Source organism: Phyllostomus discolor, chromosome 13 (genome assembly GCF_004126475.2).
Source record: "Phyllostomus discolor isolate MPI-MPIP mPhyDis1 chromosome 13, mPhyDis1.pri.v3, whole genome shotgun sequence".
NCBI classification, from domain to species: Eukaryota; Metazoa; Chordata; class Mammalia; order Chiroptera; family Phyllostomidae; genus Phyllostomus; species Phyllostomus discolor.
Window position 1 is genome coordinate 51943893 of NC_040915.2, and position 23832 is coordinate 51967724.

The 23832-nt window shown below is 47.8% G+C and overlaps 1 protein-coding gene across 2 annotated transcripts; it reads right to left on the reverse strand.

Moving 5' to 3' along the window:
* Window positions 1-1049: 1049 nt before the first annotated feature.
* Window positions 1050-16671, reverse strand: OASL (2'-5'-oligoadenylate synthetase like). 2 transcript variants are annotated; one of them, XM_036013890.1, is made up of 6 exons: window positions 16314-16657; window positions 12063-12345; window positions 11122-11297; window positions 6164-6405; window positions 5088-5235; window positions 1050-2140 (listed from the first exon to the last, which is right to left on the reverse strand). In XM_036013890.1, exons 1-6 carry the CDS (start codon window positions 16509-16511, stop codon window positions 1640-1642), a joined length of 1548 nt encoding a protein of 515 aa, XP_035869783.1. In that variant the 5' UTR covers window positions 16512-16657; the 3' UTR covers window positions 1050-1639. The 2 variants fall into 2 exon arrangements, with proteins under 2 accessions (XP_035869783.1, XP_028384291.1); XM_028528490.2 differs by lacking the exons at window positions 1050-2140; window positions 6164-6405 and having other exon boundaries at window positions 5125-5235; window positions 16314-16671.
* Window positions 16672-23832: the final 7161 nt, after the last annotated feature.

Genomic DNA, 23832 nt, shown 5'->3' on the forward strand with positions numbered 1-23832 from the left:
AGAGAAACAGCTATCGATTGCCTCTCGCACGCCCCCAAGTGGGGACCTGGTCGGCGACCCAGGCAGAGCCCTGACCGGGAATTCAATCGGCAACCTTTTGGTTTGAAGGTCAGTGCTCAATCCACTAAGCCACACCAGCCAGGCCTCCACCCTTTTCTTGATGAGGAAAATGAGACCTACGGAGCGGGAGAAATTGCTTAAGGTCACACAGGGGGTTAATGCCTACATTCCCAGGGTTTGATTTAATGCAGTTTCAATATTACTCATTTATTCCAGGAATTCCAAAATCCAGCTGGGAATCAGAAACAATTTAGGAAACCTGTTAAAATGCAGATTCTTGTGCCTAACCGAAAACTAACCAAATCAGAATCTCTTGGGAGGTGGGACTCAGGAATCTGCATTTCCTCAGTATTCCGGGGTCTGGCTTCTACTCAGAGTATAATCTTCGAGCCAGCAGCATGCACAATACTCAGGAGCTTGTTAGAAATGCAGAGTCTTGACTTCAGCTTAGACCTACTTAATCACAACCTGCAGTTAAATAAGTTCTCCAGGATGTACAGTAAAGTTTGAGAGGCATTATCCTGGGTGCTTCTGATGCACAGCTGGGTTTTTATAACTGTCTTACTCAAGTTCAGACCTCCAGCTTATGAATCAACCGTGTCTCTTTTTTTTGACTTGGTAAGCAAGCATCCGGCTTTGGGATGGGGTGGGGGGAGGTCTGTAATATGAAACAACTTCTCGTCTGTTTTTGTTCTTTCCCTCCCATTGTTATAAGTTTCAGTGGCCAAGCCCCAGATTTGCCCTTTTTTTTTTTCTTAACTGCTAAAACCATTCTCTTCCACCTGGTATTACTATAACAATGCCGTTCCTTAAACAAACAAACAAAAATCCATGGGATTTTTTTACAGTCATCTTGCTCTCCCAAACTGCTTCTGTCTTCTTCGGCGTCTCCGGTTTTCACTCCCAGGTTTGAGAGGCTCAAAGGATTAAACAATTACCAGTAGGACAGCATTAGCACCCATGGAAAGAAATGAAGATCATCCAAAAGGGAGTGAACAAACTTTATTTATTCCCCACTTGCTATATAGCAAGGGAGTCAACCAACATCCCCTGCATTTGGCAGAGACTTGAAGACAGGCAATGGGAAAATTTTCCAGTGGAAAGTCGAGAAGGCCTCAGGTGTGCGCCTTGATTGAAGTTGGTGGCATAGGGAAGCTGGAGGTGGGCTGTCTGGAGGCAGGACTTCATCCTGTGTGATTGCTAGAGAGCTTATTTGGCTTTCTCTGGTTGGTCCTGAGTTGGAAGGGGCGGGGTGGGGGGGAATATTAGGGAAGCTGGCAGTTTTGATCAAGTCCTGACAGTTTTGGGGTGATTGATGAACAGGTGGTGGTTTGGCTTCTGAAACTGGTAGCTATAGAGGTTGTGGGTCAGAATTCTGTTGTCATATATGGTCTGGTCATTTGCCTATCTAATCTTTCACACCCTTTCTCCTTTCTCCCCTGGCAGGGAGGGCTAGGTTAACTCCCTACAAAAGTGGTGAAGACATGAGACCTCCCCAGCAGAGAACTGGAAGGAGTGACTGATAGGATGAGTCCTGCATGAGAAGGCAGACCCGCACAGAGAGGTTTCCCAGAAGAAACTAGATGCGTACAAATGGAACCTTTCTGACATTCTTCTTGGAGAGGGTGAGGGTGTCATTGTCCTCAATACCATAGCTCCCAAAAGCCAACCAATCCTGCAGGATCTGGCCTTCGAACTCCAGCTGTTGCTGATTTTGGAGGATCCCCTGCCTGTCTTCGATCTGCTGTTTCAGGTTCAGGATGAAGCTCTTGGGGTCGATGGCATAGGCATGGCTCCCACCACCCGGATTCTTCACAAAGACCTGGATCTCAGAGCCAATGGTCTCCAGCAGAGAGATGCGAGTGTCGGAGAAGATCCCGAAATCGGCCAGGGAGTTGTCGCCAGTGAGGAGCTGCCTCTCGCCGCTGGGCTGCTGGAAGGACAGACGCTGCAGGCCAGAGCTGCCCTGCCTCCGCCGGATCTTCTTCTTGATGTCACTTATGGTCTCATGAGGGTTCATAATGAGGATCAAGTCAGGGTAACCCCACTGCTCCACAGTCACCTCGATGTTTCGTGCGCTCTGCAAGGGAGAGAAGAGAGGGGTTGAGTCCACACGTCTCTCTCTTACATGTGGAAGTTCCCTTCACCTGTCCTCCTTTCTTTCTTTTATAAATTTAATTTCATTTAATTTTTTTTCTTTAATTGATTCTAGAGAGAGGGGAAGAGAGAGAGAGAGAAAGAGAGGGAGAGAAACATCAAGGTGAGAGAGAAACATTGATTGGTCACCTCTGGCATGCACCCCAACTGGGGACCGAACCCACAACCCAGGCATGTGCCCTGACTGGGAACTGAACCTGCGACCTTTCGTTTTGCACACCGTCCAGGGCTGTCCTCATGTTTTCAATAGCAGCAGCAGCAGCAGCAAACATTTAGGGAGTGCCAACCACCTTCTAGGCCCCCTGCTGGGTGCCTTTTACAGCAGCCCCAGGAAGGGTTGGTTCTCCTATTATCCCATTTTACAGATGAGGACATTGTGATCGAACAGGGTGAAGTGATTTACTGAACACCTCAGAGGCAGTGAGGAACAGAGCAGATGTTTGAACCTGCCCCAGAGCCTGTCTTCACCAACGAAGAGGCCACACTCAAGGGCCCAAGAGGCCCAGCTGGCTGAAGAACACACCTGGAGAGGGCTGGGCAGTCCCGGCCCTCTATCTGATCTTTTCTAGAAGGAACAGAGGCCCAGCATGGTCAAATCGTTAGATTTTTCAAGATAAAAATCTTTGCATGATGGTGTGACTGGTCGGGAAAAATCCAAAGGCACACACTTTTCAGCCCATCCGTGGGCATCATTGGGCTGGTGGGCTCAGTTTGTAGGCTCTGTACCTTCTTAGGGAGCTGCTGGTGTTCCTTCTGCCCTTGCTCCCAGCAGGTCCAGCTTCTGTTCTGGAACACACACCAGTCCTTCGCCCCTAACCCCTCACCCTACCTTTTACCTGGACGGAGTGCCCTCTGTTCTGAGTGTCTATATGCCTCCCTGGCTTTTAAGACTCACCTTGGGCCCTGTCTTCTTCAAGGAATCCTCTCTGGTGACTTCAGAGATAACATTTATTTGCCATTTCCATGGCTCTACAAAGACCTGGGTGTCAGTCCTGCTGCCTCTTAGGAGTGTGACTTAGGTCAATTGACTTCACTTCTCTGAGCCTCAGTTTCCTCATCTGTTAAATGATGGTAACACTTGACATTTCTACTTTACAGAGCAATCCCTGGACAAGTGCTTTGTAAATTGAAAAGTACAATGTGATTGAAATAGGTTGTTATGGCCCTTGCCTGTACTATTGTAACAGGGTGCAGCCAGGGAGGGCCCCAAATAGGGATTTGTAATGGGGTCCAGAGCTCAGGGTGTCCAGGAAATATTAAGATATATATATATATGTTGTCCTCATTGTCCTCACCCCCTACAAGTCTGAACTGGGGGATGGGACACATGGAGCAGGGCCATTGAGAGTTGTTCTGCATAGCAACAGTTTTGCAAATAACTTCAGGCATGGTCATTTAACATATCTATAAGCTTTAACTGGTTTCATGGATATGTTAAACAGCTGTGGCCCTGCTTTGAGCCAGGGGGATGGGAGTGCCTTCCACCCAGGATGTAGCTGGAGGCAACGCCCCCTGGTTACAGCACCTGTGTGAGAGATTGGAGATGATTGGCTCCACGCCATGGGGCCACGCTTGCCCGGACTTACAATGGCAGCCAAGAAAGGCTGGAAAAATACGGGAATTCTGGCAGGTGTAACCGATTGTGGGCTGCAGAGGAAGATTGGCCCTGGGATTTAAACCCAGGCGTGGCAGCCACGCTGGATAGTTGGGACCTCGCGGGCTTTGGTGAGTGTCAGGACCACATGACTTGGGGGTGTTCCCTTTTGCCGTGTGGCTTAAGAAGCAGGAGAGACCTTGCTGGGAAGGAAAGGGGTGAAAGGACTCTTGCTGGTGGGCCATGAGAAGCTGCCACGTGGTTTGGATTAACTGGAGATTGTGGTGGCGACATAGCTATGGTGCCGGAACTGAGGGGCTGCCTGAGCCATGGACTTCTACTTCTTTTCCTGAGATACCGTACCCCAGACTGGGCAGAGGGAGAAGAAAGGACTGTGTGCGTCTGTGGGCGTTCTAAAGGACTTTAGTATTTTAATGAAGATACTAAGCCATTAAGTCTATATAGCTTTTTAAATAAATAATTCCTTTCCTTTTCACCAATCTCTGGCATTGAGAGACGTCTTTCCCTGGCGGTGGGCAAGGCGAACCTAGTACGGGTGGGGGGAACCCCTGGAGCACAAGGGGAGGTCCATTCGGTAATAGTATATCAGTAGTGTATCATTCACCGCCCTCCCCCGCCCCCACCTGGGTCTGTTCTGTAACACTATAGGTCTGGCATCACATTCCATTATCTGCTATTGAGCATTTTTTTTGTTTTCCCGAGTACGTTCTTTGGTAATTCTTTCTAGTAATTTTTTTTTTCTTCCCCAGAATTTGGAGCAAGGAAATGTTTATTGATTGAGAAGGCCTAGCTCGAGAACACGAGATAACTTATTCTCCAGTCCATTGAAAGACAACTCCAAATCCAGGTATCCTTCAGTAGTTTGTGCGACTTTGTTTTGGAGGCTGTTACCCCCCCGGGGCCCGCACCCCCCACCTGCCCCAAGCCCCGTGCCGGCACAGAGCAGCTGACTGAATCGACTCACCTGGGGTCAGTTCACGCAAGAAATGATTGGGAGCGTGGAACTGACTATCTGGTAGGGGTGGGAAGGAGAAAGGAAAGGAGAACAAGAATCTGAGCATAAATGTGAGGCTCAGAGAGTTGAATCATTTCCCCAAGTTCACAGAGGGGGCAGGTAGTGCAGCCAGGCCTCAGACTGCCTGACTCGAATGGCCGGTTGGCTCTATCGGCACAGAAATAAATAAGTAAACACTTATGCATTAATCTCATTTCTGGGCTTCAGGCCTCTGGCAGCAGCCTGGAGAGGAGCCATTACCATCACATTCCAGCTGGGGACTGGGTTCTCCTGGTTGTCATAGCAACAGTCCTGCTTCAGGCACTGGTTGGCCCTCTGAGCGACTATGTCCCATCTGTACCCTTCTGCCACGTTGTGGGTAGGGTCGGCCGGATCCAGGATGATGGGCCTGCAACACAGGGAGAGGGTACCCAGACTCCTTCCGGCTTTGGAGGCCTGCAAGCCAGAAAGGAGGCTTCTCCGACATCATCTCTTTAAGCCCCTGAGCATCTGCTATGTCCAAAGCCCCGGACCTTCAGTCCTGAAGGTCCCAGAAACATGGCTGGAGAGGGACAGGATAGAGGCAATTAGATTTCCAAGAATTTCTTTTGCAGAGTTCTCTAGGTGTTTGTAAGGAATTCTGGTGAGGTGTGTGTGTATGTGGGAAGGGTGAGATGCCAAAGGGCATGCTGCAGCAATAACAGATGCCCACTCAGGTAGGTGGACCTCTTAAACTCAAAGACTTTGTTTTTGCAGACAGGCTACTTAAGTTTGACACTAGAGCTGCCAAAATGCTTTGGATGAAGACAACAACACCTCCCCCGACTGCTGGTATTAGAGGCACTGGGTCAAACCCTGTGTGAATTAACCTACTTTAATCCTTACAACAATCCCATAAGGTAAGGACTAGTATCGTTGTTGTTGTCATCCCCATTTTACAGATGAGAACACTGAGGCACAGACCTCCTAAGTTCTCGCAAGCAGCAGCTGGGACTCCTCAACAGGGGAGAGGCTGGGCCGCCTCCAGGTGCCTCTCCTCTGTATAAATAGTGAGTGGATATTTTAAAGAATACAGGCTTGGAGGGGGTCCAGGAGGCCTCCTTGGGTGGCTGGCATGGCCACAGATGTCGGATGCCACGCCCATGATAAGAACTGTGACTTAGGAGGGAGCTGCGACTTTATCTATGTGACAGAATGTGATCGCGGGCGGCTGGAGTGAATGGAGCATTTCAGGCCCCACGCTTGCTATTCTCAACATCCCTGGCTCCCTGAAATCACCCCGTCAGGCAGGCTGCCTTGTGGGGTGGGGGTTCCCTGACCGACCAGGGACCCAGTACCTCTCTCTTTGGAACTGTTTTCTGACACAGTCCTCGATGATGGGGTTCTCGAACGTGTAGTGACTGGTCCAGTAGATACAGAGCAACTGGTACTTCTGCAGGAGTTCCATCACAGTGACAAGGCCTTCGTCCAACCTGAAACTCTCATCCTCCAGTGTACCCATCTCCCAGGCGTAGATGGTCAGCAGCTCGAGGGCGTAGAGAGGGGGCAGCATGGCCCTGGGGGACTTGGCTTTCACATACTGTTGAAAGAGAGAGGAGAGAGCTCAGACAGACCCCAAGATTCTGTGTCGGGATGCACAGGACGAAAAGCTGGAACATCCAAGTTCCTGCCCCAGCTCTGCCATCACCAGCTGTTAATTTCAGCCAGGTCAGCTAGCTTCCCTTCCTGGTCTTAAATGTGTTTCCCTATTTTAGAATTAAGGGGCTGGGTTAGTCCAGTTGGTTTCAAATTGTGTTTGACAGAAGGTCCTGGAATGTTGTGAGGCAGTGAGCAGGATCCCAGCCCGCACAGTCATGAGAAAAAGGAATTTCAAGTCGCTTTGTGACTAATTAACCATCATTCCGACATATCTTAAAAGAGATACACAATTTGCCTTCACTTTCTTTTTTTTGCAGATTGCAAGAAAAGATCTATTTCTAAATCTCAGCTAACTATTCCCCAGAGGTCACACACTAGAGAGAGACCCTCTGAATGCCAGTTTTGTCCCAAGAAGTTCATACAAACTTCGGATCTCTGAGTTCACCAGTGCGTCCACACCGGCGAGAAGTCGTACAGCTGTCAGATCTGTGGTAGTCGTTCGCCCATGAATCCACGCTGCGAGGTCACCAGAAGGTCCACACGAGGGAGACGCCATATTCATGCAACGTCTCGATGTTTCAGCCACAAAGGGAACCTCAGTGTCCACATGCACACCCACACAGGCCTCAGGCCCTGCTGCTGCCCCGAGTGTGACCAGGCCTTCCGCCAACTGGGGACTTTGAAACGCCACCAAAAAAAACAACCCAACACTTCCGAGGATTCCAACTCCCTTCTGCCCGAGAAGGAAATTAATTTTGTCACCTGTGTTGCAAAAAATGATGGCTGGCAGGTTGAACCCGCACGAAGTTTCTAGAAAGCAGTAGGGCTTCTACACATTGGAATTAAGATCCTTGAATAAGTGCAGACCTTCCTTATTGGTTTCTATTTTCCGCCTCATTATAACCTACCATTTTCTTCCTCATAGGATGTTTCTTGGTTGTTTATGATACTGTTATTCTTCCAATGAAATGTAAGTCTTGTTCATTGTTTCAATAAATATTCCACAACTCAACCATAATCTTATTTTGTTCTCTTGTTATTCTTTATTTCATTGTAGAAGGGGGTGATCCCAGGAGGGAGGCCAGATTTACTACAGAACACCCAGTCGAGTGACCATTTCTGCTTGTCCATGCTGTTCCCCACACCTGGACTCCGCTTTGAAGGACAGAGTGTGGGTTTAGAAGGAGGGTGAGTGGGGCCACATGTGGCCAACAGTCCAATCACCCACCTCATGCTGGTTTAACCAGCCCTCCAGGTGGTCGTAATACAGGTAGATCCCTGAACCGCAGCTCTTCCTCCCTGGTTCTTACGCCTGGAGTCCCCTGGTGCAAGTTTTGCTTCATTTGAGTTTTATTTTGAAATCATTGTAATGTCACAAGAATTGCAACAAAAGCTCAAGGAGGTCTCATGTATTAAAAATAGGCCCGCCAGCTGCATGGGTGAGCAGATTTAAACATCCTAAGGGGACAGGGTGGCTGGGCTTGCTTATATTTCTTCCCAACCCATCGCCTCCACTGACTCTTTTCAGAGAGTTGACGGTGGTTTTGGTCTCAACAAAGCCCATGGTCAGGTCATTTCGCAAGCCAGCAGCTTTCACTGAAACTCTTGCAGCACTGATGAACTTGACCTCGGCCACAAACTAGCCTGACCTTCCCTTTGTCACTGGCTTCTTTCGTGCCTCCTCCTCTGCCTCACACACTCCTGTTTTTTAAGATATATTTTATTGATTATGCTATTACAGTTGTCACATTTTCCCCCTTCACTCCCCTCCACCCTGCACACCCTCTCGCACCCACATCCCCCACCTTTAGTTCATGTCCATGTGTCGTAATTTCTTTAGCTTCTACATTTCCCATACTACTCTTACCCTCCCCCTTTCTATTTTCTACCTACCATCTATGCTACTTATTCTCTGTACCTTTTCCCCCTCTCTCCTCCTCCCACTCCCCTGGTGCTAACCCTCCATGTGATCTCCATTTCTGTGGTTCTGTTCCTGTTCTAGTTGATTGCTTAGTTTGTTTTTGTTTTTGTTTTAGGTGTGGTTGTTCATAACTGTGAGTTTATTGTCACTTTACTATACATGTTTTTATCTTCTTTTTCTTAGATAAGTCCTTTTAACATTTCATAAAATACAGACTTGGTGATGATGAACTCCTTTAGCTTGACCTTATCTGAGAAGCGCTTTATCTGCCCTTCCACCCTAAATGAAAGCTTTGCTGGATAGAGCAATCTTGGATGTAGGTCCTTGCCTTTCATGACTTGGAATACTTCTTTCCAGCTCCTTCTTGTCTGCAAGGTCTCTTTTTGAGAAATCAGCTGACAGCCTGATGGGAACTCCTTTGTAGGTTACTGTCTCCTTATCTCTTGCTGCTTCTAGGATTCTCTCCTTCATTTTAATCTTGGCTAATGTAATTATGATGTGCCTTGGTGTGTTCCTCCTTGGGTCCAACTTCTTTGGGACTCTCTGAGCTTCCTGGACTTGCTGGAAGTCTATTTCCTTTGCCAGATTGGGGAAGTTCTCCTTTATTATTTGTTCAAATAACTTCCATTTGTTGCTCTTCCTCTTCCCCTTCTGGTAGCCCTATAATTCAGATGTTGGAATGTTTAAAGATGTCCTGGAGGTTCCTAAGCCTCTCCTCATTTTTTTGAATTCTTGTTTCTTCATTTTTTTTCTGTTTGGTTGTTTCTTTCTTCCTTCTGGTCCAGTCTATTGTTCTGAGTCCCAGTTTCCTTCCCATCACTATTGGTTCACTATGCATTTTCTTTCATTTCTCTTATTGTAACCTTCATTTTTTTCATCTAATTTGCAACCAAATTCAACCAATTCTGTGAGTATCCTGATCACCAGTGTTTTGAACTGTGCATCTGATAGGTTAGCTATCTCTTGGTCGCTTGAAAGTATTGGCTCTGAGACTTTGATTTGTACTTTGGTTTGAGCCATTTTTGATGGGAGTGGGGGGGTCTGGTTGCACCTGTTATGTAGTGAAGGGCAGAGCCTTAGGTGTTCTCCAGGGTGGGGCAACCCAGTCGCTGGGATGTGATGTTGTATGTGGGGGCGGGGTCCGAGAGGAAACAGTGGCGCTTGCCCCTCTCTCCATCGGATTTCAGTCCCTTCCACCGCTTCCCCCAAGCTAATTGGGCCTTTCTGGTGCTAATTCCCATGTAGGTGGGCTTGTGTACATTCTAGGACCCCAAAGGTCTCTCCAGTGAACTCTCCTGTGAGGTTGGGAGTCAGTCCCTGCGCCTCAACCCCCACAGATGTTTTCAATCAGTGTCCGAAGGTTCTGTTTCCCAGCGCTGGGACCCTGGGTTGCACGGTCTGTCTCACTGCCCAGTTTCGCCTGGTTTATCTGCATGCGAATGTGGCCCAGACAGCCAGGTGCCTTGCGCGCAGTCCCTTGTTTCACAGTTGCCGCCTCACTGGGTCTACCAGCCACCTGCGTGCTCGGGATGCCTTATGCGCCTGGGATGCGTTACGCGTCCAGGGCCACAGCTTTTTGTACCGACCCCTCCGCGCCTGGCTGCCCAACTCCACCCCCCCTACTGGTCTGGGCGAATGTGTATATTTTAACTCCTTGGTTGTCCGACTTCCATACAGTTCAAGTTTCTGTCAGATCTGGTTGTTATCTTGTTTCTAAATTGTTGCTGACCTTATTTTGGTTTTTCAAGGAGGCACAGTGTGTCTGCCTACACCTCCATCTTGGCAAGAAATCCTCCCTTCACATTTCTTTCTTTTTTTTTTTTAAGATTTTATTTATTGATTTTTAGAGAGGGGAGGGAGAGAGGGAGGGAGAGAGAGAGAGAGAGAGAGAGAGAGACAACAATGTGCGGTTGCTGGGGGTTATGGCCTGCAACCCAGGAGTATACCCTGGCTGGGAATCGAACCTGGGACACTTTGGTTCCCAGCCCGCGCTCAATCCACTGAGCTATGCCAGCCAGGGCCACATTTCTTTCAATTATAGTCGACATTCAATATTATCTTAGTTTTAGGTGTTGTCCAGATATTTTTGAAGTATACATGGTACTGTGCAGACATGCATATGTAATCTAAAAAGCAGCTGCTAGGGCTCTGGCTGTTGTGGCTTAGTGGATTGAGCGCCGGCCTGCAAAGCAAAGGGTTGCTGGTTCGATTCCCAGTCAGGGCACATGCCTGGGTTGTGGGCCAGGTCCCCAGTGGGGGGTATGTGAGAGGCAACCACACACTGATGTTTCTCTCCCTCTCTCTTCCCTTTCCCCTCTAAGAATAAATAGATAAATAATCTTTAAAAAGAGAAAAAGCAGCTGCTAGCAATATATTCACTCAGTAATAATCATGAAATGCAGGAACTCCACCATTTGGAGAAGGAATTGGTGGGGGTGGAATTAAATGAATCTTTCTCTTGTTAGAAGTCCTTAATGGGCTGAGATTAATGTGCAGATGCACCAGTGAAATTAACATTAGCCAGTACTAGCCTGGGTGACTTCAGTGTTACAAGTACGTGTGTACTGAAATTCTGTAAATTCCTCATTTTCCTCCTTCCTTATGTTTTTCTTTCTCTCCCTCCACCTCCATTTCTTCTTCAGGCAGTTTGCTGAGATGACAAGTCTGGCCTCAGCGTTTTCTTCCCAGCTCCTCCATCTCCTCCTCCTCTTGCCCCCATCCCGGCAATCTCCTCACCTGCAGGTACCAGTGTTTTACCAGACGCAAGAAGCTCTTCAGCTTGGTTGGCCGATGTTTCACGAAGTTTCTCTGCAGCTCACAGAAGGAAGGAGAGAAGTGTCCAGGGTAACCACCGGCTTTAATCAGCCTCACGTAGACCTCAGGGTGTAGCTGAGAGCTGGGAACAGAAGGCCCTGGGGTGGGAGGAAGCAAAGAGAGAGGGCTGAGTGGCCTGGGCAGCCTGCTAATTCCCTGGAGTGTTTCTCTGGGGAAACCATGCTACTAGAATGAAGAGGGTAAAGAGAAATCAAAGTAGGTTTCCTAATTCTTAGGCCACTCCAGGGCTATCATCTTCCCATAATGTCCCCAACACTTTCCCTTCGTGTCTGCTTTGGATTTCTCAGATTGATTTGAACCTCCCATCACCGTAGGGGAGGCCCAGGTCGAGGCGAGACAGCTGGGCTCTGGCGAGGGCCTTGGCTGAGGGGCGTGCTGCCGCGGCACGCTCGGGAATTCGCCCTGCGCAGCGGCCGTGTGTGTCGATCTGTAATGGGACGTCCCTTCTCTCCCCCACCACCGTTTCCTGGGACTGCCTGCTCTCCAACCCTGATCTCAGGGACTGCTTCTGGAAAGGCCCAAAAGACAACAGCCCCAACCCCACCCTGAACCTGTGGTAAGCACTACAGAAGCACCCAAGATTACTCTTCTAACTCCTTCCCCCCTGTGGTCTTGCCTCCTCTTGCCATCATATATTTATCAGCTTGATTCTTTGAGAAATCTGTTTCCCAAGTTGAGCCACGCAGCAGCCAGAGTTGGGTCAGCCCCACGTGTTAGGGCCACCGGCCCCCCGCATGACAGAGATTGAAGGGAAGCATGTGGCCGTGAATGAGAAGGGAGGCAGTGGCCGGCCTCTGGGGAAGGGCAAAGGTGTGAGTTGGGTGGGCTTCCTCTCCCCTTACCCAGGGCCCTGTAGGCAGGCACGATGGTGACAGTGACGGGCTCCGAGGTCCACCTGGTGTGGATGATGAAGGCAAGATCATCGGGGACTCCCTGCGACACCCCCAGGACCTCAAGTCCAAGGTCCAGCAAGTCCTGGCAAGTCCACAGCTTTTTCCGGATCATCCTCAGGACAGTGTGGTGGTGCCTGGCCTCCTGCTGGAAGCTGCGGAAGCAGCTCAGAAACACCACCAGCTCCACCTCCGCGCTGCTCCTGAGCACCGTGCCATTCCCGAAGGAGCCCACCTGCAGAACACAGAGCCCTGTCACCCTGAGGCCACCCTCTGTGCCCGGCCATCCCTGAGGTTCTCACCACAACCCTAAGGGATGGGTTGGTTCCCATTTTTTTTAAGATTTTATTTATTTATTTTTAGAGAGAGGGGTAGGGAGGGAGAAACAGTGGGAGAGAAACGTAGATGTGCGAGAGCTACAGCGATTGGTTGCCTCGAGCGTGTCCCCAACTGAGGACCCTACCCGTAACCCAGGCATGTGCCCTGACTGGGAATCGAACCAGCAACCTTTCAGTGTGCAGGCCGGCACTCAAGCCGCTGAGCCACACCAGCCAGGGCGGTTCCCGTTCTTTACGGGTGAGAAGGCTGAGTTGTCCGGAGGATAAGCAAGCTGTAATAAGCGTTAGAGGGGTTGGGAAGGAAAAGGAACCCCCATTCACTGTGGATAGGAATGCAAGCTGGTACAACCACTATGGAAACCAGTATGGCATTTCTCAAAAAATTAAGAATTGAGTTACCATATAACCCAGCAGTCCCTCTTCTGGGTGTGTCTACCTAAATAACATGAACGCATTTGTTCCCAAAGATATATGCACCCCTATGTTCATTGCAGTGTTCTTCACAGTGGCCCGGATGTGGAGACAACCACAGTGTCCTTCGAAAGAGGATTGTGTTAAGATGTGGTGCATATATCCAGTGGAATGCTACTCAGCCATAAGAAAAGATGAAATACCGCCATTCACAACGACATGGATGGATCTTTAGAGTATTATGCTAAGCAAAATCCGTGAGTCAGAGAAAGCTAAGAACCACGTGATTCACTCATGTGGGATATAAAACTGAAACTCATAGACACAATCAGACAGAGGGAAGGGGCTGGGGTAGGAAAGGGTAAAGGGGGCCAAATCCACGGTGATGGAGGATGATGTGACTGTGGGTGATGGGCACACAATAGAATATATGATCATGTATCATAGAAATGTACACTTGAAACCTATATGACCCTATGAAGCAATGCCACTTCAACACATGTAATCACAAACAAGAGGACAAGCCACTTGCCCAGGGTCACAGGGCACACAGCCTGGCTCCAGAGCCCAAGCTCCTTGTTTACTACGCTCCATCACTCTGAGACTCGGTCTTCTCACGGGCAGGGTTATGTCTGCTCCAAGGAAACAGAAATGCTTACTCTGCGAGGCTTTTTGAGAATCTGGGGGGAGGGGTGGGCTGTCTGAGTAATTTTATGACATTATAAAAGGGGGTGGAGGATTGCCCGATGGGTAAGAACCGTGGGCTGTGGAATGGGGTAGCCTGACTTTGACCTCGACTGCAGACCTTGTTTTCCAGCTGTGGAATCATTCTGAGCCCTACATCTGTAAAAGGATGTACATGTACAATGATGGAACGTGAGTCATTGGGTCACTTGAAAGTTTAGATGAGGGAGTGTGTGCCAAGGCTTGCCGTGACGCCTAGTACACCGCAAGTCAGCAATACATTTCTCTTCCGCCTCTTTATCTGGCTGACTCACCATTCCTTCTGCTGCTTGGGATACACTCTCCCCAGCTGAATGGAAGGAGCCTGAACTGCACAATTTGGAAGGGGCTTTTTGATGTTCTGAGATTCTGGGCTTGCTTCCCTGTGGCCTCCAGCATACAAAAGCCCTACAACTCTCTGGCCTGCCTTCTTTCTCACTCCGGTTCGGGAGGTGGAATGGCCGGGCAATGAACGAACAGAACTCAGGTTGGGTCCCCCTCCCGGTGGGTGACTCACTGCAGCTGCCGTGGGTTGAGCACTCGTGTCTGGCATTCCTGAAAGCCCTTTATGCCTATGAGACCTTTTCATCCTCTCACCCACTGATTGAGATGGGTACTAGTGGAATTATACCCAAAGTACAGATGAGGAAACTGAGGCAGTGGGGGTTCATCAACTTGCCATGGGCTCCTTGCCAGGAGTCAGAGTCCGTTCAAGGGTCAGAGCCCAGGGTGCCGTGCTTTGACCTCTTTCTTCCCTGTGACCCTGGTCTATGAGCCCGACCCTGTTTCTGAGAAGGCGGAGCACCTGCCATCTTTTTTCTCCTTTTCTACCTTTTCCATTCTCATTCTCTACTTGAGTTCAGACTCAGTGTTTCTGCCCCACGGGAGGAGAAGGCTGGGGATGGTTTCCTGTGTGTGCACAGGGGCCGCATTCCGCTGAAGGCCTCTCCCAGTGATAAGAGACAAACAGAGAGGAAGGAACATTCTGGAACCTGCTTCAGGACTTGCTTCAGTTCAAACCTGTTTAAACCCAACTCACTCAAGGACAAGCATTCACTCATGTGAACCAGCCCAGCTCACCCGATTTTCAGGGTCAGGGGAGGGCTCGGAGGCCGAATGAAGTCTTATGTCTCATGGGCTACTGCTCTTCAGGTATTTCTATTATTTCATGGTTTTGAGGGGAGGAATGGATATGGTCTGCAGGCAGAATTTGAGAGCCGGGTAATTTCCTGCTGTCAACACACATTCTTTTTGTAGCATCCTCCTGTTGGCAGGCTTCCCCCTTCCATCCGCTACTTCATTGTCAGGGTTGTCAAGGGGGTGGTCTGGGAGGGTCTGCTTGGCTCTTACTGGTGCCCAAGACCGAAGAGACAGCTGAGGCAAGAATTTATAATGATACTTTTTGGGGGGAGCATTTACTACATGCTAATCATTTAGCCTGCTTCCCCCTTTGCTTGACGAGGCAGAGACGCAGCTGCTGCTGTCCTGGCCCCAGCTACAGACGAGAAGGCAAAGGGTTTGAGAGCTCTGATGTTAAATCTGCGGTCACAGAGCCAGTAAGGGAAGAAGGCAAGAATCACACTTAGGTCTGTCTGACGTCAAAATGTGTGGTTTGTCACTTCTAAATCCTTCCCTGAGGTGCCTGCCCCTTGGGGTAGATCTAGAATGCTGGGCTGGAAACCAGAATTCGGGAGCTGGCGGGAGGGTTCTTAATGTTAGTCTTGTCTTTGCCACCAGCTTTCTGTGTGACCTTGGGACGTCTCTTACCCTCTCTGTGCCTCAGTTTTCCTTCATGTTTAAATAAGGGATTGACTGAGGCTCTTGGGTTCTCCATGGCCTTTCTAGTTTTGACCCTCTTGAATTTTGATCCTAGCTAGGACAGGAGGTGACATGAAGCAGCTGGAGGAAGGGCCTGGGGGCTTGGCTGTGGAGTCAGAAAGACCCTGGTTCAAATCCCAGCCCTACCACTAGCTTGTGATATTGTGTAAATTACTTCACCTTTCTGTGCTTCCATGAAAAAAAAACAACCCTTTTTATTATCAAAAAAAATGTAAACATAGAAAGAAAATACAATGAACTCATATATCCAGTCATTTAGAGTCAACAAGTCTCAACTCCTTACCATAATTGCTTCATCTAAACCACGTCACAGTAAACTACACACACCAAGAATCGTTGTCCCTAAATACTTTAGCATTGGTGTCCAATGAAAGAGAACAATTCGCCCATAACCACAAAACTATTACACCTAACAATATCAACAATGACTCCCTTATGTCACCTAATATCCGGCTCATGTTAAAATTCCCCCAATCGTTTCTAAACGATATTTTGTGGGTAATCTATTCACACCAGGAGCCAGTCAAAGACCTTGCTTTGCATTTGATTGCTATGAATCATAGGTGTCTGAGCCTCTACTTTGCTCATCTGAAAAAGGGGAAAGGAATAGCACCTACCTCACAGGATGCACAAATTAGAAATAACATATATTTAAGGGGTTAAGCTACAGCACCCCCAGAAGAGAGTGATTATTAGCTTCCTTCCCCCCTCATTCTGCTGGAGGCAGCAATATGTTGGGGTGCAGGCAACTAAGGTGGGATGTCCTGAGATGTCAGCACTATGGGCTAGGGATATGGAGGCAAGGGGTCCCCAGAAGCCTCAGGGGGAGGATAAGGACCCTCCTTCTGCGCTTGCCCAGCCCTGGCACGGGGCTGGAGAAGACCAGTCTCACCTTCACCACCTTCAGCACTTGCACCTCCTGGTCCAGCCCACCTTCCCCCTCGAAGGTCTCTGCCCTCAGGAACTGCTCCACAGTCCGCACAGCGTCCAGCACCTCTTCTTTCCACTCCCGGTTGGGCTGCAGCCACTGGGCCACGAAGGAGTCCAGCCTGGAGGCAGGGGTGCCATACAGCTCCGGGGACAGTGCCATCTCTGCCCTACAGTAGCACTGCTAGACAGATATATAGCCACACGCCCAGCCCTGGCATCCTTTCCCTTCTTTAAGGCAGCTCCTCCTCAGTCACCCTCTCGCGCCCTGTTGGGATAAAGGACCATCGTGGGGAGGAAACCAGGAGGGACTGGGCTGATCTGGGGCTCCCTTCATGGAGACCCCTCGCTGTGGCAGAGGCACCTAGGGACACTGAGCCGAGGCTGGGATGTCCAGGGCCACCTTAACAGGCTTGGCTTCCTGCCCACCTTTCTGCTATTGCTTTCGATTCTCCACTCTTCGAGTTTCCTTTCGATGATGACGTTTGGAAACTGAAATTGGCCTGAGTTTGGCCCTTAGAGGAGGTGACTCTCCCAGTAGGTAAGAGTTGGATGCCACTGCATCTGTCACCCAGCCACCCCACCTCGTCATCCACACTGAGGTCCAGAAGGAGAAGGGGCCTGTCCACGGCTGGGATGAGTGGACAGAACTCCCAAGTCAGACAGGATGGATTTTTTTATTATTTTAAATGTAAATATTTTTCACTTTTTTTTTCAGTTACAGTTTACATTGAATATCATTTTGTATTAGTTTCAGGTGGACAGCATGGCGGCTAGACAATCAGACATTCTACAGAGTGTTTCCCTGGGTGGTTCCCGAGCCCACCGGGCACCATCCGTGGTTGTTACAACATTACTGACTGTATTCCCTGTGCTGGACTCTACGTCCCCGTGACTGTTTTGTAACCACCAGCCTGTACTTCTCAACCCCTTCACCTTTGTCACCCAGTCCCCCTGCCCCCTGGCAACCATCAGTCTGTTCTCTGTGTCTATGAGTCTGTTTCTATTGTTTGTTCATTTATTTTGTTCTTTAGATCCCACATGTAAATGAAATCATATGATATTTGTCTTTCTCTGACTTATGTCACTGAGCTTAATGCCCTCTAGGTCCATCTGTGTTGTCACAAATGGTAAGATTTCATTCTTTTTTATGGCCAAGTCATATTCCACTGTATATATGTACCACAGGATTTAAAAAAAATATATATATAATCTTTATTTTATTTTCATTACAACACAGATTTTTTTTAAAGATTTTAATTATTTATTTTTAGAGAGGGGAGGGGGAGAGAGAGAGAGAGAGAGAAAAGAGAAACGTCAATATGCGGTTGCTGGGGGTTATGGCCTGCAACCCAGGAATGTACCCTGGCTGGGAATCGAACCTGGGACACTTTGGTTCCCAGCCCACGCTCAATCCACTGAGCTACACCAGCCAGGTCAACACAGATTTTTTAAAAAAATCCACTTGTCTACTAATGGGCGCTTGGGTTGCTTCCATAGCTTGACTATTGAAAATAACCCTGCAATGAGCGTAAGTGTGCATATATCTTTTCAAATTAGTGTTTTGGATTTCTTTAGATATATATGCAGAAGTGGAATTACTGAGTCATAAGGCAGTCCCTTTTTTAATTTTTGAAAAATATTTTTATTTATTTTCAGACAGAGGGGAAAGGAGGGAGAAAGAGAGGAAGAGAAACATCAGTGTGTGGTTGCCTCTGTCACAGCCTGTACTGGGGAGCTGGCCCGCAGCCCAGGCACGTGCCCTGACTGGGAACTGGAGTGGCGGCTGTTTGGTTTGCGAGCTGGCACTCAATCCACTGAGCCACACCAGCCAGGGCTATTTTTATTTCTTTTGAGGAACCTCCATACTGTTTTCGACAGTGGCTGCACCAATCCGCATTCTCTTCAATAGTGCACAAGGGTTCCCTTTTCTCCACATCCTTGCCAACACTCTTGTTTGTTGATTTACTGATGATAGCCACTATGGCAGGTGTGAGATGATATCTCATTGTGGTTTTAATTTGCATTTCTCTAATGATTAGTGACGTTGAGCACATTTTCATATATCTATTTGCCATTGTATGTCCTCCTTGGAGAAATGTCTGTTCAAGTGCTTTGCCCATTTTAAATGGGGTTGGGTTTAGGTTTTGGATTTGTGTGTCTGTGTTGAGTTATATGAGTTCTTTATAAATTTTGGATATTGACCTCTTATCAGATATATCATTGGTGAATATTTTCTTCCATTGAGTGGGTTGTCTTTGTAAAAAAATATTTTATGTATTTATTTTTAGAGTTGGGAAGGGAGGTAGAAAGAGAGAGAGGGACACATCAAGGTGTGGTTGCCTCTCATGTGGCCCCCACTGGGGACCCAGCCTGAAACCCAGGCATGTGCCCTGACTGGGAATCGAACCTGCAATACTTTGGTTCGCAGCCCGTGCTCAATCCACTGAGCCATGCCAGCCAGGGTGAGTGTGTTGTCTTTTCATTTTGTTGACAGTTTCCCCTGCTGTACAAAAACTTTTTAGTTTGATGTAGTTCCATTTGTTTATTTTTGCTTTTGTTTCCCTTACTTGAGAAGATGTATCAGAAAAAAAAGCGTTACTAAGAGAAATGTAAAAGAGATTTTACTTTCTTTGTTTTCTTCTAGGCATTTTATGGTTTGGAAATTTACATTGAAATGTTTACTCCATTTTTGTGTTTATTCTTGTAAATGGTGTAAGAAGGTGATTTTCATTTTTTTCATCTATCTGTCCAATTTTCCAAATGCCATTTATTGAATAGACTGTCTTTGCCTCATTATATGTTCTTGCCTTCTTTGTGAATTGTTAATTAAACATATAGACATGGGTTTCTTTCTGGGCTCTCTATTCTATTCCATTGATTTATTATGACTGTTTTTATGCTGGTACCATGCTGTTTTGATTACTATAACATTGTAATATAGTTTGAAATCAGGTAGTATGATATTTACAATTTTGTTTTTTTCTCGAGATCGCTGTGGCTATTCCAGGTCTTTTATGGTTCCATAAAAATTTTTGGATTATTTGATCTAGTTCTGTGAAATATGGCATTGGCATTTTGATAGGAATTGCATTTAATCATTAGATCACTTTGGGTAATATGGACATTTAAGCAATGATAATTCTTCTGTTTTTTGAGCATAATATTTGCTCTATTTATTTGTATCTTCTTCAATTTCCTTCTTCAGTGCCTTATAATTTTCCAAGCACAGATCTTTGACCTCTGTGGTCAAATGTATTCCTAGGTATTTTTTCTTTTTGATACAATTGTAAATGGGATTGTTTTCTTAGATTCCCTTTTTGCTAGTTCATTATTGGTGTGTAAAAATGCAACTGATTTCTGGATATTTATTTCATATCCTGCTACTTTACTGAATTTATATATTAGTTCTAGTAGTTTTTGGTGGAATCTTTAGGATTCTTTATACAATGTCACATCATCTGCCAGACAGAACAGGCTTTAATTTCCAGTCAACCTTTTACAGACTGCTAACCTCTCTGACTCTCCCATCATTTGTCCGAAAACAGGTTTAATAATAACACCATGCCCCACTGGTTGTCATGCAAATTAAGCATAAGAACATTGAGCAGAGAAAGCACTTGGTAAATGCAAGTATTATTCATTTACTAATTACCTATTGAGTGTCTTCTAGGTGCCAGACATTGTGTTAAGAAGACAAAATAAGCCTGGCTGGTGTAGCTCAGTGGATTGAGTGCAGGCTGCGAACCAAAGTGTCGCAGGTTCGAATCCCAGCCAGGGTACATGCCTGGGTTGCAGGCCATAACCTCCAGCAACTGCACATTGATGTTTCTTTCTCTCTATTTCCCTCCCTTCCCTCTCTAAAAATAAATAAAAATAAAATCTTAAAAAAAAAAGAAGATAAAATAAGATGGGTTGCTGCTCCAGGAGACCCCTAGAGCAGTGGAGGAGACAGACAAGGGACTCCGAGAGCGATGTGCGCCAGGCAGAAAAAAAGGGCATGGGAACCTCGTAGAAAGCTGGGCAGGAGAGTTTCTTTGTTTTTTTTTTTTAATTATTGATCAATTTGAGAGAGAGGAAGGAGGGGAGAAAGAGGGAGAGGGAGAGGGAGAGGGAGAGGGGGAGAGAGAGAGAGAGAGAGAGAGAGAGAGATTTGTTGTTCTGCTTATTTATGCATTCATTGGTTGCTCCTTGCATGTGCCCTGACCAGGGATCTCAGGCCAACGCAGGCACAGGTGACCTCTCCCTGGTCACAGCCCCTGAGCTCAGGTCCAGCTGAGCCACAGTCGCCCTCTGCCTGCGGGAGGCAGCAGTGCTCACCCTATATGAGCTGCCAGGGGTAGGGCCTGCCCCCGTGAGGCAGATGCTGGCGGAGCCCCGCCCAAACCCTGCTGGCACAGGTGGGCAACTTCCTCCTGCTGGTGGGACAACTGAGAACTGTGTCCCACAGCCCCACCCCCAGGCCCCCAGAGGACACCTGCCCATCAGCACCCCTAACGGTGCACCATCCCCCAAATAAACTACTTCCCCTGGCCCCCTTGACTCAGGCTCTGCTTCTCGGGGAGCTCAACCCAAGACACCCTTGTTCCTAGAATCACTGGCTCAGAAGAGGTGGACTTGCTCAGAACGCCCGTTCTCCCCTCGGGTGCCCGACACAATGAAGAGACACGCTCTGTGGGGTCAATGGACACAGCCTTTCCCCCTCCCATGACTGAGGGCTGGTCAGACAGCCACTGGCCAGAAGGAGTGTGGATTGTTTGGGGTATGGGTTGTAACTCTCTCCTCATCTCCTTTCGGGAGTGGTTTCTTGTCCTGTGACTGCTTCTTGACCCTTTTACACAGTGAGATAATGTAGTTTAGAGTCACAGGTAGGACACGTGCCTCCTTTGTCTGGGACCTGTGATAATGAGCCTCAGACTGGAGGAGGCGTGGTCTCTGCTGCACCGACGTGTGGTCATTGGTGCACTCCCTTGTAATGTGAGTAATAAACGGCATGTGCACACCTGCTAGTCCACTGGGTCATTTTTTTTTTGGAATGTCACAAGCACTTAAGCAGCTCCCCAGTTTGGGTTTGGGGCTGCTGTGCTACCCACCCCATTGTGAAATGGGTCTGCAACACACTGACCACCGAGTCAATGGGAGGTCCCAGTGTCTCTTCCCAGCTGCAGCCTGTGCCCTCCTGACTTGAGGATGTTTTCTCTCTAGTGAAATTTGAGGACCATTCTGAGACTTCCAGTTGCCCACTGGCTACGCTACCTCTCTTCCACAAGTCCAGTTCCGCATGCCGCCGGTGTCTCTCGCTGAAGTCGGAAATCAGCATCATCCTAGCAGCCCTCTCTGCCCAGTCCAACAGGTTGCCATTCTTGTCAACACGAATCCCCCAGAGCTCTTACATTCACCCCCTTCTCCCCGTCCCCACTGCCACCACCTTCAGGGCACCCTTGCTGCCCACACAAGGACAGCAGTGGCGTCCCACATGGGTCTCCCTGCCCCTGGTCTTGCCTCTGCATCTTACTCTCCACATCACAGCTAAAATGCCATTTCAAAGATTCAGATCTGATATGCGGTTCTCTTGCTTCTGAAGCCAAACCCCGTGTCCTGGCATTCAGCGCTGGTCATAACCTCACCCCTCCCCAATTCCCTTAAAAAAATACCTTTGCTGAGGTCCAAAGCATATCAAACACTAAAGTCCCCTTAAAGTCCTGGTGACTGTCCTCATTTACAGCTGAAATCCTTCTTCAAATGGGTGCTGCCATCCTTATTTGGATCTAAGAATCCTGAAAGAGCAAAATACATTCCTGGGAGCGAGCTATGTTTGTTATTTTCATGTTCTGATCCTCCTCTAGAGAGATGTTTCATTTGTGCTTGGGTGAACTGCAGCCCCCTTCTGTCCTCACTCCATTGTCCAGGGCTTCAGTGTGCTGATAAAAGCAGGCCCGTCTTCCACTGCAAATTGGAACCAAATACGACATCAGTTTCCAGAGATCAACATGCAATGTTGAGATGCAATGTAAAATCTAATAATGTGCCCTGGCTGGTGTGGCTCAGTGGATTGAGCACGGGCCTGGGAACCAGAGAGTTGCTAGTTCAATTCCCGGTCTAGGGCACATGCCTGGGTTGTGGGCCAGGTTCCCGGTTGGGGGCGTGTGAGAGGTGACCACACATTGATGTTTCTCTCCCTCTCTTTCACCTTCCCTTCCCTTCTCTCTAAAAATAAATAAATAAAATCTTTAAAAATAAAAAAATAAAATGTAATAATGTCAGTATTCCTTATGTATTTACACAACTGTAACATAGAATAACTTTTTGTTAGAACAGAGTTATTGTACAACTCTAAAGGGTAGGTGGCAGGGTGGTGAAGGCATGACCGAGCAGTCACTGGGTCCTGGCCCCTGTGCTCTCTGCCACCCTCCCTCCAGCAGTCTCAGAGGTTTAGTGACTGCACTCAGCATGTCTCGAAATCAGAGCAGCACCCCCCACCCAACCAGCTCAGTCCCTCTCCAGACTGAGGTCTTGGTCATTTAACAAAGTGCTAGGAGTTCACTGTGGACATGAACGTTGCATAGCAGATGCTGGTTCTAAGTGAAACCTTTCAACAAAACTCTAGCCCAGAAGGATTAGAGAACCTAAGTGGTTGGGAGCAAAGATATACACAAAAATGTCACCAAAACAAGTGACCTGCCACCTTGACCTCTGTTGTAGCAGTTTAGCTCTTGTGTTCATTTGATCATTGTGTGTTTTAAGTTTCCTTTAAAATTTCAGCAGAAGGAAACTATTAGTGCAATCAGTGAAATGGGAAGATGGAGAATTCCCATTAACTTGGGTATGTGATGATACAAACACCACAAAAATCCTGAATCAGCAATGGAATGAAGGGCCAAGTGCCTGGAGAGAATACACAGCGCATTCTCTTTAAACAATTGCTTATTCTCCTTTTGTTTCTTTTTCTTTTCTTTCTCTTTTTTTTGTGACCCATTTCTTTTTTTGTTGGGCACTTTGCTGCCCTGGCTGGCATAGCTCAGTGGATTGAGCGTGGGCTGCGAACCAAAGTGTCGCAGGTTCGATTCCCAGACAGGGTACATGCCTGGGTTGCAGGCTATAACCCCCAGCAATCGCACATTGATGTCTCTCTCTCTCTATCTCCTTCCCTTCCCTCTCTAAAAATAAATAAGTAAAATCTTAAAAAAATATTTTGCTGATTATGCTATTACAGTCATCCCATTTCCCCTCTTATTCCCCTCTGCCCCGCACATGCCCTCCTACCTGCATTCCTCCCCTTTAGTTCAAGTCCATGGGTCATACATACAAGTCCTTTGGTTTCTACATTTCCTGTACTATTCTTAACCTCTGCCTGTCTGTTTTCTAACTACCATTTATGCTACTTATTCTCTGTACCTTTTTCTCCTCTCTCCCCTTCACACTCCCCCACTGGTACCCCTCCACATGATCTCCATTTCTGTGGTTCTGTTCCTGTTCTAGTTGTT